Source organism: Natator depressus, chromosome 26, assembly GCF_965152275.1.
Source record: "Natator depressus isolate rNatDep1 chromosome 26, rNatDep2.hap1, whole genome shotgun sequence".
Classification (NCBI taxonomy): domain Eukaryota; kingdom Metazoa; phylum Chordata; order Testudines; family Cheloniidae; genus Natator; species Natator depressus.
The window spans coordinates 345868-363452 of NC_134259.1; the positions used below are offsets into that span (position 1 = coordinate 345868).

The 17585-nt window shown below is 41.8% G+C and overlaps 1 protein-coding gene across 1 annotated transcript in view; it reads left to right on the plus strand.

Annotated features, from left to right (window-relative positions):
* The window catches only part of KAT6A (lysine acetyltransferase 6A), a 77942-nt gene that overhangs the window by 30798 nt on the left and 29559 nt on the right, over positions 1-17585 (plus strand). Inside the window, exons 3-8 of the mRNA XM_074940211.1 lie at positions 2516-2624; positions 5167-5282; positions 5485-5566; positions 6412-6547; positions 8487-8803; positions 11916-12034. Of these exons, the coding sequence (XP_074796312.1) occupies positions 2516-2624; positions 5167-5282; positions 5485-5566; positions 6412-6547; positions 8487-8803; positions 11916-12034 (879 nt within the window). The remainder of the gene's footprint in view (positions 1-2515; positions 2625-5166; positions 5283-5484; positions 5567-6411; positions 6548-8486; positions 8804-11915; positions 12035-17585) is intronic.

Genomic DNA, 17585 nt, shown 5'->3' on the forward strand with positions numbered 1-17585 from the left:
ACAGTCCTTTAAAAATGATGAGGCTTCACTACCAGTAGCCTGTAAAGTTTTCCTTGAGATATGTGAGTGACTGAGATTAGGATCTGACACAGAATTCAGTCCTAAAACGATGAAGTTTATTGTTTATATTGAGTATTTATCCCAGCTCTGTTATAACAGAACAGAACTTTTATGTTCAAAGCAAATCTGTAAGTACCCTTAATTGCTTAAATTTTGCTTTCTGCGTTGGTGGTGTTTTGCCACCTTTGAAACAAAGTAGCATAATATAAAATCACAACTTGGATGTAATTGTAGAGCTCTCTTCTAGTTACATTGCTTCTGTCAAATAGAATTTAACTAAAGGAACATTAGCATCATGATAGCCCTTAATTCTGACTGAACTGGAAATCTATACAGTTTCAGATGTTGGCATAGAGATATCATTATTTATTGTCTAATGGTCAGTTATGTAAAATAATTTTCTGTTAGCAACAGCATTTATGTTTCATATACTAACTTGTGTCAGAAAGATTATTCTGATGTAGTTCAGATTCATTATGCAAATGGACCATAGGACTTTAGTCTGAAACAAAATCTCCCTTTGGAGGGGAGATGAGAGGATGGGGCACAATGAAATCCAGGATGTGAAATGGTCTTATTTTTAGTGATCAGGTTGCTGGCAGAATTAGACAGGTAGAATTGAAAACAAATTAACATACTAGTTTTAAAAGAAGTTCATGAATGAGAAATATTTTCTGATTAAAAAATGTTAGATTGATCTAATCTATCACTGATTATAAATAATGAATTAAAAATGTCAGTAATGGTTGTTTTGATGAGTTTAAACCCTAAAAGGATTGTACTGCATGTACCATTGCTTTGAAAGAGAATAGCTATTCTTGTTGGGATTCTTATTGAGTAGGAGCTGCAGTGGCCCAGAGGACAGAGTACAAGACTAGGACTAGAGGGATGTGGGGTCTGTTTCCAGCTCTGCCACTGGCCTGCTAAGTGACCCTGGGCAAGTCACTTCACCTCTCTGTGCCTATGTATCCCCATTTGTAAAATGCAGATGATGATACTTTGCCTCCTTTGTAAAGTGCTGTGAGATCTTCTGATGAAAATAGCTGTGTAAGAGAGAGGTGGTAATGTTATGGCAGAGATCATGTTTGTTTAATAATAAGATAATTTGCACTTGGAGTAATAAATGCTGCATAGAAAGAGGACACTGCAGCTAAGGAGAGGCAGTGGGATAAAAACATCTGACAGGAGAATACAAAAGGAAGAGAGTAAAGGCAATTTACTAAAATGTCTCAATTCACATATTTCCCAGAACTAACCTTGAACAACTAACTGTCTGGTATCCTAAGCCTAACCAGGAATGAAAAGATAAGGTTTGTGGGTGCCTGGTATTATCCTCTCCTCTCGCAATTTTAAATGAAGACAAGGGATCCATGCACATCACCATCCTAACTGTGGATGGAGATATTTACACATGGCTCATTTTACCTGGTTTTCCTTTCCATCAAGAAACATGTCAAACCCTGCCTAGCTTCCTCCTTCAAACAAGAGAAGAAAGTGTCTGTGTGTTGAGTCCATCTGTCGTCGTGTTGTTTGGTCTCTTATCCAGAATTCTAACCAAGAATGGAGGAAATGGAAGGGAATTCCTTAGCTATCCCAGGGACATAATTAGATACAGAACCAGTGGGATAGCCACTTGGACATTTCTCAGTAGGTTACTCTTAAAATCTCCTTAATCTGAGGGTGAGGATTAAAACTTCTGATTTTATCCATACTTTTTTTGTTGTTTTTTTCCCCCAAGTAGTCATTCCTTTCCAGATCCTGCTATGCAGTTAGCATCTAGCCCCAAGATACACACTGTGGGAATTTTCTACAGCATTTGTCTTGAGTGCTTCCATCTGGTGGACACTGTGGAAAACACAACCCAGTCTCTGTCCGGTGTGTGGTGTGCACTGAAGTCTGACTGACAGAGAGAAGTGAGAATAGCATCCCCCAAGTTGTATTACTGCTACATAAAATCAGTCTTTTGCTTGCAAAAAGACCACTGTTGGATTGGTCCAGCCACATTGAAGCATCTTGTATATAAATGAGATCTGCACATTTCTTTCTGGCATAGAGTTGCATCCAGTAGTAGATGTGATGAACATCTAAGATTGTATAATATATTGGAGCACTTTAGTGTGTGATTGTGTAATTAAAAACTGTATCTTAATGCAGATGTACAAAGGGAGGCACACTGAAAGTACAGAATTAAAGTTGGGAAATGCCAGAATGAAGGTTGAATTAAGGCTGCAACCTTAGAGTTCTCTTGATATAGTTTTTTACTGGAATTTTATGTGTATGTTAATTTCCTCTTAAAGCTACAATTCCCAGCCACATCAATACAATATATGTTGTATCATGGGGTTAGCACTAACTTGTATATAATTCTATATAATTTTTCCTCTCCATGCTATGTAAGTTGTATAATTAGTTTGATAAATTATTGAGCACTTTGATCTCTGCTTTTCCCTCACAGCCGGTTGCTGAACCAATTCCCATCTGCAGTTTCTGCCTTGGTACAAAAGAACAGAATCGTGAGAAAAAACCTGAGGAGCTCATCTCGTGTGCTGATTGTGGCAACAGTGGTAGGTGACCACTTATAGTGCTCCTGGAAACAACTGTATCTCTCAAATGCGGCCACCATGGGCCTTCCTTGTGGCCACAGCCTCCTGAGCTGTGATGAGTGGGGTAGGAAGGGCAAAGTTCCACCCCCTTCCCCTCCCTGTTGCTCCTGGATGCACTGCCTTGGTGTTGATTGCTGGGGCTACCAGCAGGGATTGGGCACTGCCCCCTCTGGAGTCACCTGGGGCACAACGCTGTAGGAGCAGGCAGCCAACAAGTTCCCCGCCTTCCCAGGGGCGTTGGGCTTCAGCCCTGGGGTGGCGGGGTGGCAGACTCTGGACATGGGGCTTCAGGCTCCAGCCCCCCGCTACCTCCCTCAACCCCCATCTCCCCTGGTCCCACTGCCTCCCCTGACCCTCCATCCAGGGCTTAATTTGTCCCCAGGCTTGCCAGGGCTGAGTAAGTCTGCTGTGAAAAGTGATACTTGTATGTTTGTTAATATCACTTTTCACAACAGACTTACTAGCTATCAGTAAATATATACATATCCAGATCATTATAATTTATGCATATTTATTTGGTTTTCCTAAAGCTAATTAAGTATTTTAGGAAAAAGTGTGAGAGTGGCCACCAAAAATTTTGTCCTGAGAACCTCTGATCTAATATGATGTGCCCACATGACTGTCCTGGATGGGGAACAATAGGGTTTGGCTAGCTGATCTTTGTGCTCCTTCAGCTTGGGGGACAGTTGCATTTAAGTGCCACATAACTAGTTCAGTAAGCCCTTTGTAAACTTTTTAGAAAGCTGTCTTCTTTATGGCTAATTTTGTCATTTCTTTGACCCTAGTTCAGCAAAGCACTTAGGCATTTAAGTAGGTACTTAAGTGCTTTGCTAAATGAGGCATTTATACCACACTTATCCAAGACGGCCTGAAGATGTAAATTTTTAACAATGAGAGTAATTAACTATTGAAACAATTTACCAAGACTCATGGTGGATTCTCCATCACTGGCAATTTTTAAATGAAGCACTGGATATTTTTTTTAATGATCTGCTCTGGGAATTAGTTTGGGGAAGTTCTATGGCCAGTGTTACACAGGAAGTCTGCCTAGATGATCACAGTGATCTCTTCGTCAATTCCAGGGCCAGAAGGGACCATTGTGATCATCGGGTCCAACCTCCTGTATAACACAGGCTGTAGGACTTCTCCAAAATCTGTGGTTTCAGAGTAGCAGCCGTGTTAGTCTGTATCCAAAAAAGAACAGGAGTACTTGTGGCACCTTAGAGACTAACAAATTTATTTGAGCATGAGCTTTCGTGAGCTATAGCTCACTTCATCGGATGCATGTATCCAATGAAGTGAGCTGTAGCTCACGAAAGCTTATGCTCAAATAAATCTGTTAGTCTCTAAGGTGCCACAAGTACTCCTTTTCTTTTTCCAAAATCTGTCTCTCATCTTAGTTTCCCACAGTCATCCTCTGTGCCTTTGTTCCATGTTGATGACTCACTTGATCCTTTAGCTGCTCGACTCCTTGCCCTCACCTCATTTTACCTGCAGCACTGGATCAGCTCTCCCATTGACCATAATGGCCACTCTAAATCTTGCCACTTTTTCTTGCATAACTTCTCTAAGACCCAAACTTCCCTGTCTTGCCTCATTTATATCCAGTCAGAACGCTTGCTGGAAACATCAATTTTCAGACTCACTGCTATTTCTTCTCTACACCACATCAAATGCAAACTACTTATCTTCACTTCACCACCTATAATCTGTCTCCTCTACTACCAATGATGCCAGCATTCATGGTCCATTTGTTAGCCCAGATATGCTTATTTGAAAATTTTTCTCTCATGCTGCACCATATGCCTCAGAGAACTTCCCCTTAAACATCTACAAAGCCACCTCGTTGTCCCCTTGCCAATCCCTCCTTAAAACTCTGTTCTGCCATGATGCCTGCAAAAAACTTGACAGTGGTTAGGTAGCTGATGTACTGTGACCACTGCTTAACTTAGCAACCATTACTGTCTCATTGTTTCCTTGTGCTCCCTATTTGTATCCATCTGCTGTACCTTGTCCTGTACTTCGAGTGTAAACTGTTGGTGGCAGGGACAGCCTTTTTGTTATGTAGTTATAAAGTGCCTGCAGTGTGGCTCTGATCTAAAACGAGTTACCAATGACTACAAAAAATATCAAGTTAGAAGTTCACTTTAGTCATCTGCTCATGTGTTCAAAATGACAAAGGACAATTTAGCTATAAAAAAGATCTTTATTTGTCTCTATGAGAAAGAATAAATCAGTTCACAAAAATTTCTTCAGTTAAGTCCAAATGTATTCAGCTAGGAAAGGGGCTGCCAAACTTCATGCAATATATCTGATTTGAGCTGTAAGTTTATATGAGCTGGAGCACCAAGTCCTGGTGAGATCTGTGTTGAAATAGAAGGCGCTTCTGGGTATCTGAAACTGTATGTGAAAGATATGACTAATTAGGCCTCCTCTATGTCTGTCCCAGAGCAATGATAGCAGCAGAATTGCTTCCTTGGGGTTATCTGTCCTTTTTTCATAGGTCATCCGTCCTGTTTGAAGTTCTCTCCAGAGCTAACAGTTCGAGTGAAGGCCTTACGATGGCAGTGCATTGAGTGCAAAACTTGCAGCTCCTGTCGAGATCAGGGCAAAAATGCAGTGAGTACTTCTGGAACCATACATTTACAGCTTCTGCTTGGCTTATCTTTGGTTACCTAGTGAGACTCAGAACTAACTAGTACTCTATACATTTATGGTTGGGAACTTGACATAGCCTGTCTGGGGTCAGTGGCAACTGAGAGCTGGACCTGGTGCAGTCCTCTGGTGTGAAGCTAACCAGAGCTGTCTGTCTTTTTCACAGGATAATATGCTATTTTGTGACTCATGTGACCGAGGTTTTCACATGGAGTGCTGTGACCCACCTCTCACCAGGATGCCGAAAGGTGAGGACTCTGTGTAACAAATGGGGGAATTAAAAGAGATGTTGGGAGAGAGGCGAATTGAAAGTATCGGCATATCAGAAAATAAGAGAATTCCCGTCTCCTCCTTACCTATCTTTATCTCACTCATTGCACCACTTTTCCAGTATTAAAAGCCATAGAGTGAGGAGAGCATGTACTTTCCATGTAACCTTCAGATGAGAATCCTTTATTCTCTTCCTTTTCTGCTTTCAGTAGAAAGAATCAAAATGTTAAATTCCTGGTTTAAAAGTTTTCAGAGGTCTGAGGGGATGGAGGTTATGGTAGCAGATTATCATTATCAACTTCTTTGGGTGAATGAGTAGCTTTGTGTAGAAGAAAAAAACTGATATGCAGTCCTTAAAGTGGCAGCAGATATTTCTGTTTGTGCAGTGAGTAGCTCCTGGAGCATAAGCTCAATTTATTCTGTTCTTCTCATACCTCAAAGGCCATGTATAAGGGAAGTCTATGTCGAAGTCTTCCCACGTGGTGTGGTGATGTCTCCACCTAGTTTGGAGGCACTATCCTTAAGTAAAGTAGGAACTCATTCAATGGATTTCCTTCTGTACTATTCTTCTGATAATCTGATGTGTGGGCTCCTCTATGCTTGCAGGAAGCATGCTTAAAAACTTACCTATAGAGCCTTTCTGGAGTGAGTGCTTCCACCAAGGCAGGATTTGAGTTTAGGTTGCTAGGACAGAAAGTTTTCTTACAACCTTATAGTAATGGGGGTCTGTCAGACTGTTCTTCACTCCATCTGGAGGGGACCTGTACTCTTTCTTGCCTCTGTTTTTTTCATTCATCCTGTGATGAGGCTTTGTGTCTTACAGGTATGTGGATATGTCAGATATGCCGGCCACGGAAGAAAGGAAGAAAACTTTTACACAAGAAGGCAGCACAGATAAAACGACGCTATGCCAACCCAATAGGACGTCCCAAAAACAGGTTAAAGAACCAAAACACAACGTAAGTTGCTTTAAGGAGAAAAAGAAAGTAGGGGCAGGGGAGGGGGAATAAATGGGACTTCTGTGGAGGGCTTAGTGTCCTACTTAAGGTGAATATCTCTAGCCCTGGTCTACACTAGGAACTTACATTGGTATAGCTATGTCTCAGGGGTGTTAAAAAATCCATACCCCTGAGAGATGTAGCTATACCAACCTAACCCCTGCCCTAAATTGATGGAAGAATTCTTTTGTCAAACTAGTTACAACCTCTCAGGGAGGTGAATTACCTACATCGACAGGAGAATCCCTCCCATCTGTGTAGGTAGTGTCTACACTGAAGCACTACAGTGGCACAGCTGCAGTTGTGCCACAGTAACATTTTAAGTGTAGGCATACCCTTGGTACATAATTTTTTTCACAGTACTAATATTAACTGTTCTATACAGAATTTGATTTCTCAGACTACTGTGTACAGTCAAGGAGTGTTGGGGCATTTGTTCAGTTCTTCTTTCTCCCTTTGCTGTAACTAGAGGTTTAGATTTAAAGTATTTAGCCCTCGTTACTTCAGACTAGCTTTGCTGGTTTACAGCAAGACTCTATTGCAGCAAGGCACCGCTCCTGTCAATGTAGGCTAGTTGCACTCTAGTCCTGTGGAAATATTGCTAGGAGTTAGAAAAGTTGTAGATTACATACACTGCAACAATGAATGAGAAATCTGAAACAGAAGTTGCTGAATATGAGCAACCCATTAAAATGATATTTTGTGAGGGTCTTAAAGGGGCACTGATGTTTAGGTCAGTGGAGGGAGCATTCTCTTTTGTTCCTTCATTGTAGTGGGGAGTTCTACAACATAATGGGCTTAGATGAGACCACTCTTAAACCTAATAGAGTACAAGAAAGGCAGGTCATGTGTATTTCACAATTTCATGACTGCAGACTTAGTTGCAACATTCAGATACCAAGCTTGCATTTAAAAAAACATGTTTCTTGCCCCTATGGGTATGTCCACACAGCAAAATAAAACCTGCTGCTGACACATGCCAACCATCTCTGGCTTGGGCTGCGGGGATGTTTAACAGCTGTGTAGACTTCCAGGTTTGGGCTGGAGCCCAGGCTCTCGGACCTTGGAGGAGGGGACCAGACAGGGAGGAGGCAGGCAATGAAATAGCCCTGCAGCCAGAGCCCCGTGAGCCCGAGTTGGCTGGCACAGGCCAGCCACGAGTTTTTCTTTGCTGTGTAGACATACCATTAGGTTGCAAAGTAAACCTGTGAAGAAAATAGCAGTTGTTCCATTGATGTCTGCCTGAGTCAACAGATATTCTGAAACAACAGCTCTGAGAAGAATGAACTGTCTTATCCGTTTCAATGGGTTTTTAAGTCTAAAACCTAAAAGATGACAGTTTAAATCTCAACACTCTTAATTTTTTCACTGGTGATTGTTTTAGCAGAAACAGCCAGCTAATGTGCATATCCCACAGTCCTTAATTGTTCGCTCAGCTGTCAAAGCCTTCAGCTTCTTCCTGATGGTTTCTACAATGCAGGTGTGCTGGCAATATAAAATCTTTGGCATATCAGAAAATGAAGATGTGGGGACAGCATAAATAAACTGACTTTAACATGAACATTACTAATAATGTGGCTGCAGTACAGATTGTATAATTCAATTTCACTTTTCATTCAGTAAAAACCTACATTTTTATATTTAAATAATCTGCTAGAGAATTTCCAGTAAGCAGGAATAGTCTAGGAATTTTGCTGTGGAACTTAGGCCCAGACTGTCATGCAGTAAACAGGGCTTTGATTACCACTTACTGAATTGTGTAGTTGATGTCTAGATACCGTGGTGATTGGCGTGGTACATAGATGTTAAACCAGTTTATTACCTTACCTAAATCTCTCTCTCTCTCTCTCTCTCTGCCACATCTACTGTCTGGCCCTTTTTTCGCCTCCTGGTTCTTTAGATCGAAAGGCCCCTTCAGTAAAGTTCGAACTGGCCCTGGTCGGGGCCGGAAGCGCAAGATCACTCTATCCAGCCAGTCAGCGTCATCGGCAGAAGGAGGATACCTGGAACGGATAGATGCCCTGGACTTCTACAGAGACAGCAGCACCACCTTGAAATTTAACAAGAAAACCAAAGGGCTCATTGATGGCCTTACCAAATTCTTCACCCCCTCCCCTGATGGGCGGAAAGCCCGAGGGGAAATGGTGGACTATTCTCAGCAATATAGGATCAGGAAAAAGGGCACCAGAAGATCTAGCACTTCAGACTGGCCCACAGGTAAAGGATCTGTCCCCTTGTCAGTCAAGGCAGCCTCTTTTAAGCCAGGAAAGGGTTCACTGAGGTAGAAGATATTGAACAGAGCTGGTAGATGGTAGAAATTTCATCTAGAGAGTAACAGATTCAAGTGCAAAAATGAATTAGACATCATAATAGAGTGACAAAGTGGGTGAGGTAATATCTTTTATAGGACCAGTTTCTGTTGGTGAGAGAGACAAGCTTTTGAGCTTACACAGAGCTCTCCTTTAGGAAACGTACTCAGTGTCACAGCTAAATACAAGATGGAACAGATTGTTTAGCATAAGTAGTTAAGACATATTTCAAGGGACTGTTCAAGTTGAAGTGGCCAGTTAACACCTTTCCAGTCATAGGGGGGACAGGGGAGGAAGCGGGGAGGGAGGGGGTTAAGTGGGTTATAGATTGTTGTAATAAACCAACAAGGGGGAGGGATAGCTCAGTGGTTTGAGCATTGGCCTGCTAAACCCAGGGTTGTGAGTTCAATCCTTGAGGGGGCCATTTGGGGCAAAAATTGGGGATTGGTCCTGCTTTGAGCAGGGGGTTGGACTAGATGACCTCCTGAGGTCCCTTCCAACCCTGATATTCTATGATTCAGGGGGTAGCCGTGTTAGTCTGTATCCACAAAAACAATTATGCCCAAATATGCCCAATAGATTATGCCCAAATAAATCTGTTAGTCTTTAAGGTGCCACCGGACTCCTTATTATTTTCATAAATCCAGTGTCTCTATTCAGTCCATTGTTTTTAGCATCTAGCAATGTTATGAATTTAAGCTCCCAGGCTTGTCTTTTGAAGGTGTTATGCAGGTTCCCCCTGTTTTTTTGTTTGCTTTTTGTTTTTGTTTTCCTTTCCATCCTATGACTGGAGAGGTGTTAATGGGCCACTTCACCTTGAATGGTCCTTTGGCATGTGTGTTAACTGCTTATGCTAAACAATCTGTTCCACCTTGTATTTAGCTGTGATGCAGAGTACATTTCCCAAACCTGAAGAAGAGCTCTGTGTAAGCTTGAAAGCTTGCCTATCTCACCAACAGAGGTTGGTGCAATAAAATGTATTACCTCATCTTCCTTGTGTCTCTAATATCCTGGGGCCAGCACGGCTACAACACTGCAATGATGTCATGATAGAATAGCAACTTGGAGAATGGAAGATATGTATATATATGTGTATGTGTGTGTGTGTGTGTGTGTGTGTGTGTGTATATATATATATATATATATATATTAAAAAAAAGCATAGAAGGTCATAGATAGATACAGTTCCAGTCCAAAAGGAAGGGGCTAAGGGTGGCCTGAGAAATCTGTAAAGTCATGTCAAATATTGTTCGGGAAGAGTGAGTGACTCGGAGGCAGGGGCTAACTTAATAAAAGTTTTCTTATAAATAGGGAGGTGAAAGTATGAAACAGGGAACAACTAAAAACAAACTTGTATGATGGAAAGAACCCTTGTCAGTTTCTTTTGTGTGGCATAGGCCACATGTAGAAGGTATGTACCGTTCTGGAATGTGAGAGGTTCTGCTTTGAGTAGTCCTGGACACATTCTTACATGCCACTAGATGGCACTCTGGAGGGCATTAACTCTCCTCACCCTAAGAAAAGGAGGACTTGTGGCACCTTAGAGACTAACAAATTTATTTGAGCATAAGCTTTTGTGAGCTACAGCTCACTGAAACCTGTCATCTCCTCACTCCATCTCCAAGTTTCAAGCACTTTTTTCAGCTAAAGAATGCTGTCTGGGTTGCAAATCAAGTGACAGTGTTTATGCTCTTTTCAGTCTTGTGTAATTTCCTGTATTATATGTCAAGTAATATCCCCTTTTCCAAAGCACCAGAAACCAATAAGATGATTGATCACTTAGTCACTGATTACTTTAACTGGCCCTGTATAACCAGTGGATAATATTCAGCAATGCCATGCAGGAAATCTATCTTTAGAAATAATTATTAATATGGATACAGTTTTGTCACAGTAAAATTAAGCAAAATTCACAGAACAGTCATGGCGGGGAAAAAAAGGACAGAATCAGGATATGATCCCAGCAGGGCTGAAGACGAAGCCAGAGCCCCACCATGCACGGCGCTGACAGCCAGAGCTGAAGAAGTCATGGAGATCTGTTAAAGTCATGGAATCCGTGACCTCTGTGACCAAATTGTATCCTTAATTATGAACATCAGACTGGTTGACTTTGGAAGTGTAAAATGGGCACTTGATGTAATCTCCACCACTCTCAAATAATCCCCAGCAAGCAGGCTGTTAAATTGCTGATGTGGCTGCAGGGATGGTTACTTGAATATTGAACCAAGAATGTTGTAGCTCTGTGGAGTTCAAGTGCCTTCTCTGGTGCTGGTGAAAAGATGGGAAAAGGTGCTTCCTGCAAAATGCAAGCCTTACAATTTTCACTCAGATTTTTCATAAAGTGGAATATCTTTTCTGGTGGTTGAGGGGTGTATAGCCCAGTCTGTTTTGGGAGGGGCAGAGAAAGCCCATGTTTGTTTGACTGGATCCCTGCTTACCAGAAACAAAGCAGTAAGCCATATGTAATTTCCTTTGTTTCTAAATTCTCATTGTGTGCATGTCATTATAATAACATGAAAACTTAAGAGACCAGCTATTTAACCAGGTCCCGTATGTTTGCATTATCTCTTTCAGGGCCATTGATCCAAAACTATCTATTCCTGTATGGTCTCAAACATCAGAAACGTGGCAAAGTGACTAAGGCTATGTCTACACTAGAAACCTTACAGCAGCACAGCTGTATTGCTGCAGCTGCACCGCTGTAAGGTCTCCTGTGTAGCCGCACTATGCCAACTGTAGAGAGAGCTCTCTGGTCGGCATAATTAAACCACCCCAGCAAGCAGCGGTAGCTATATCAGCGGGAGAGTGTCTCCTGCCAATTTAGCACTTTCTACATCGCTGCTTCTGTCAGTGTAACTTATGTTGGTCAGGGGTGTCTTTTTTCAAACCCCTGAGCAACCTATGTTTTACTGACAAAAATGCTAGTGTAGACGTAGCCTAAATGCAGCTGAGCCTCTTCTTACTAGAATGCACTTATAGCTTTGCTAATGATCAGTGAGAAATTTCTCTCTCATTCACAGACAATCAGGATGGCTGGGATGGAAAACAGGAAAATGAGGAGCGGCTTCTTGGGAGCCAGGATATCATGACTGAAAAAGATATGGAGTTGTTCCGAGATATTCAGGAGCAAGCGCTGCAGGTAAAGTCAAACTGTTAGTGTCTGGGAAATCTTAAACCTGTGCTATAAATATAAACGGAGAGAAAAAGAACTCCTACTGCTGAATCAGTCTGTCAGAACAGCTAATTGCCCTATCCCCCTTTCTGAGAGAATGCATAGTAATGGGTAGTTGATTCAAGGAGGCTGAACGTTGTGACTGATTAGCTTCACAAATTGCAAAAAGTTCATGAGAAGAAGAGGTTAATGTTCTAAAATAATATATGTTAATCATGCACCTTTGACCATCTTACATGCCCTCTGTCCACTCAGTAGTGCACACCTCCTGAGACTTATTCTAACATTCTAAGATCCAGCAATCATTAAAAAACAACCACCACCTGCAAGGTAAATGTTCTCTTCCCCAAATAAGGAAATCCTCCCTTCCCCTCAAACACTCTGAAATATTTTGGCATCGAAAAGGAGAGATCATCATAGCTTCTATTTTTGGAAGATTTTGAGATATTGGACTTAAAAATCATTACATTTTTATTGACAGGTTTCAGAGTAGCAGCCATGTTAGTCTGTATCCACAAAAAGAAAAGGAGGACTTGTGGCACCTTAGAGACTAATGTTAGTCTCTAAGGTGCCACAAGTCCTCCTTTTCTTTTTACGTTTTTATTGTTGTATATAGTGTAGTTGTAGCCATATTGGTGTCAGGATATGAGAGAGACAAGGTGGGTGAGGTAATGTCTTTTATTGGACCGACTTCTGTTGGTGAGAGAGCCAAGCTTTCATGCTTACACAGAGCTTCTGAAGAAAAGTTGTGTGTAAGCTCAAAAGCTTGTTCCTCTCACCAACAGAAGTTGGTCCAATGAAAGATATTACCTTACTCACCTTGTCTCTCCAATGATATTTTTAGTCAAACTGAGAAAGATCCCATTCGGAGTGAGTGAGAGACTGATATAAAAAAATATAAGCAATGTCTGTTTTATACTGTAAAACAATCTTGTGTGGAATATCTTTGAACATTTTAGTAGTATTTTTCCTGCATGTCCCCATCTTCATTCTTTGCAGAGTTTGAGATCTGGGCCTAAGGAAATAGGAAATCTATACTAAGTGCTTTGGGGGTTTGTATCTGTCAGGCACTGCCCTGCCCTATCTGATTAGTTCAGGACCTCTGTCCATATATGCAGTTTGTAACTGAATGTAGTGCAGTTATTCCTATAGCATCATTCATAAAGCTATGTTTTAGTCACAGGCATTTTTAGTAAAAGTCATGGACAGGTCACAGGCAGTAAACAAAAATTCATAGCCCGTGACCTGCCCATGACTTGTACTATATACCCCTGACTAAATCTTGAGTGCTCTGGGGGTGGGAACCTGGGGGTACTGCTGCTGCATGGCGGAGGGGTTTGGGAAGGGTGGCAGGCTCCCTACCTGCCTCCACACGGCTCCCCGGAAGTAGCGACATGTCCCTTGGCTCCTAGGTGGAGGTGTGGCCAGGAGGGCTCAGTGCACTGCCCCCGCCCTGAGTACCGGCTCCGCAGCTTCCATTGGCCATGGTTCCCGGGGGTGCTGGGGCAGTGGTGCCTGTGAGCGGAGGCAGCACACGGAGCCGCCTGGCCGCCCCTTCGCCCCGGGATATGTTGCTGCTTCCAGGGAGCCCCCAAGGTAAGCGCTGCCCGGAGCCCTCATCCCCTCCCGTGCCCCAATCCACTGACCCAGCCTTGAGCCCCCTCCCACAGCCAAACTCCTGCTGCTGCTCGGGGAGCGGTGGCCCGAGACTGCCACAGCAGCAGCCGGTGTGGCTGGCCCAGGGGCTGCCCGAGCCTCACCAGCGGCTGCAGAAGTCCTGGAGGTACTAGAAAGTCACAGAATCTGTGACTTCCGTGACAGACTCACAGCCTTAATCATTAGGCATGCATAGCATTTTACAGGTAAACTGAAAGGACAGATTCTTGCCATGAGTAGCTTACAGTCTGTTAGACAAAGGTCAGATGGAGGCAGCAAACAAAATAGGGAAGGTGAGAGCTGCAGTAAAAGATTATAAAACACTTTTGATGCATACATCTCTTGTTGTTTATATTTTATGTTTCATCTTTGAGGGAGCTAAAAATGCACTGAATTGGCAGGTCATAGGACATGAACATAAGAATACTGGCGAACAAGATGAGCAGCAGGTAACAATAGAGCTGTGGATGGCCTTGAAGGGTGTTGCATTAGAAGAGTCAGAGTAGAGCAGGACTGGCTGATGAGAGCTGTTGTATATTTGGACTGCCTAAATAGTAGCAATTTGGAGCCTAAATATTAGGAAGTGTATTGCATGGAGCCTCTAGCTTCCTTAGAATGGTATTCTGTAAGTAATTGCTCTGTTTCTGGCCCAGGGTGATGATAGAATCATAGATCTGTAGGACTGAAAGGGACCTTGAGAAGTCATCAAATCCAGCCCCTTGCGCTGAGGCAGGACCCAGTACACCTACACCATCCCTGACAGGTGTTTGTCCAACCTGTTCTTAAAAACCCTCCAATGATGGGGATTCTAAAACCTTTTTTGGAAACCTGTTCCAGAGATTAACTACTCTTACAATTAGAAAGTTTTGCCTAATATCTAACCTAAATCACCCTCGCTGCAGATTCAACCCATTAGTTCTTGTCCTACTTCAGTAGACATGGAGAACAAGTTATCCCCAACCTCTTATAACAGCCCTTAACATACCCATAGACTGTTATCAGGTCCAGCTCAGTTGTCTTCTCTCAAGAATAAATATGTCTCATTTTTTTTAACCTTTCCTTATAGGTCAGGTTTTCTAAGCCTTTTATAGTTTTTGTTGTTCTCCTCTGGAGTCTCTCCAATTTGTCCATATCTTTCCTAAAGTGTGGTGCCTGGTATTGGACCCAGTACTCCAACTGATGCCTCACCAGTGCCAAGTAGAGCAGGACAATTACCTCCTGTGTCTTATGTTTACTCCTGTTAATGCTCCCCAAAATATTAGCCTTTTTCACAACTGCATCACATTGTTGACTCATATTCACTGTAACCCCCCCCCGATCCTTTTCAGAGGTAATGTCATGCCAGTTATTCCCCATTTTGTAGTTGTGCATGTGATTTTTCCTTCCTAAGAGAAGTACTTTGAACTTGTCTGTATTGAATTTCATCTTGTTGATTTCAGATCAATTCTCCAATTTGTCAAGGTTGTTTTGAATTCTAATCCTGTCTTTCAAATGTTATAAGCATACTCTCCATTCCATTATCCCAGTCATTAATTAATATATTGAATAATACTGGACCCAGGACTGACCCTTGTGATGGGACTCCACTAAATACGCCCTCCAGGTTTGACAATGAACAGTTGATAACTACTCTTTCAGTACAGTCTTTAAACCAGTTGTGTACCCACCTTATAATAATTTCATCTAGACTGCATTTCCCTAGTTTGCTTATGAGACTGTTTCGTGGGACTGTGTCAAAAACCTTACTAATATCAAGATGTAGTACATCTACTGCTTTCCCCTCATTCAGTGGGCCAGTAACCCTGTCAAAGAAGGAAATTAGGTTGATTTGGCATGATTTGCTCTAGCCAAGTCCATGCTGGCTATTCCTTATAACCCTGTTATCCTCCAGTTGCTTACAAATTGATTGTTTAATAATTTGTTCCAGTATCTTTCCAGTTATCAAAGTTATGCTGACTGTTATATAATTCCCTGGGTCCTCTTTGTTCCCCTTTTTAAAGATACGTACTATGTTTGCCCCTTCTCACGTCCTCTTAGCCTTCATCCATCCTCCATGGATTCTTGAACAGTTCTAAAATCGCTTCAGCTAGTTCCTTAAGTATCCTATGATGAATTTTATCAGGCCCTACCAACTTGAATACATCTATCTTCTCTAAATATTCTTTAACCTGTTTTTTTCCTACTTTGGCTTTTGTTCCTTCCCCTGTTAATATTGATTGTGTTAAGTATGTGGTCATCATTCACTCTTTTTAGTGAAAACTGAAGCAAAATAGACAGTAAACACCTCAGCCTTCCTAATGTCATAGGTTATTATCTCTCCTTCCCTGTTAAGCAGAGGATCTATACTTCCCTTTGTCTTTCCCCTGCTCTTAATATATTTAAAGAACCTCTTCATATTGCCTTTTATCTCTCTTGTTAGTAGGTATAACTCATTTTGTGCTTTAATCTTTCTGATTTTGTCCCTACATACTTTTGCTATTCTTTTGTGCTCCTCCTTAGCAGTTCATCCATGTTTCCACTTTTTGTAGGATTCCTTTTTGATTTTCAGGTCATTAAAGAGCTCCTAATGGAGCCATATTGGCTTCTTACTATTCTTTCTAGTTTTCCTTTGCATGGGGATAGTTTGTACTTGTGCTTTCAATATTGTCTCCTTGAGAAATTGCCAGCTCTCTGAACTCTGTTTTCCTATATAAAAATTGCATTAGCCTATATAAAATCACCATCTGCCTGTGGGCCTCTGTGTTGTTCAGTTTTATAGTTTTCACAGTCTTGAATGATCTATTCCTTCTAAAACTACAAGTTTTGCTCTTTCCTTAAGTATAACTATCCCTACACAGTTTGTTCCCCTTACTCCAGATATTTGGGCTTCTGTTTGTTTACCTTTTGTTGTTCCATAGTAATTGGAATGAACCCAACCTAAATATAGTCACTATATACAAAGAGCCTTAATGAATAATGAGTTGTGATAAGTCTGCACTAAACCACAGCAGTGAGATAAACCAAACTAATATGAGAGCCATTAACCCTTCAGATCCCAGCACAAATGCAGCAATGCTGTACATAATTGCTTATTTCTGATACTATTACATGGGTGATTTAAAAAACAAAAACCCCATAATAAAGTGCTGTAATGACTAGCTTTTTCAGTCAGAGAATTTTGGCTTAGAAAAGTAAATGAAAATCTGAATCTAATCTTCCAGTAGTTTGGACAGAAATTTAGTAAATAGATGCCCTTGTCAAACAGTTGCTGGCCAGAAAAGGAACAAGTTTTTGAAAAACAAACTTTAGATGTAATGTATTTGATATTGCAAATAATCTGGTGAAGGCAAATGTAATTTTAAAGTGAAGTAGCTGGTGGATTGGTTTTGGCAGGGATTGGGTTAAACAGTGGTTGAGATGCAGTTGATGCAAGTGCCTGTGTAGAGCTGAGCTAAATGCTGCACCTGAGCAAACGGAAATGCACAAGCCGAATGAAGTATCGCAGGGAAGAGACTGAATCTGTAAGTGTGTGAGACGGAAGTAGTGTAGGGGCAGACCACAGCAAGCCTGCGAGTTGTTCAGTACATCTCTTGGTGGGAGCTTTCTCCTGACCACTGCAATGTGCAAACAGCTGTACTGGAGCTGGGTCTCCACATTTACACTGGGCATTCATTTGGAGGAGAGGTTGATTGTTGATGCGAGGGCACAGACGCAGGAGACATTGCCACAGGTGCACATTACTCTTTGTTCTTCCTTGAAACATGCCTGGCGATGCCTGGGATGATTGTGTTGGTGACTGACTGGCAACTCTGCATTGTTGCTCTCAGGAACAGTGGAGGAAGAGTATGCAGTAGTGTTCGACTAGACAAGAATAGAGATTCCT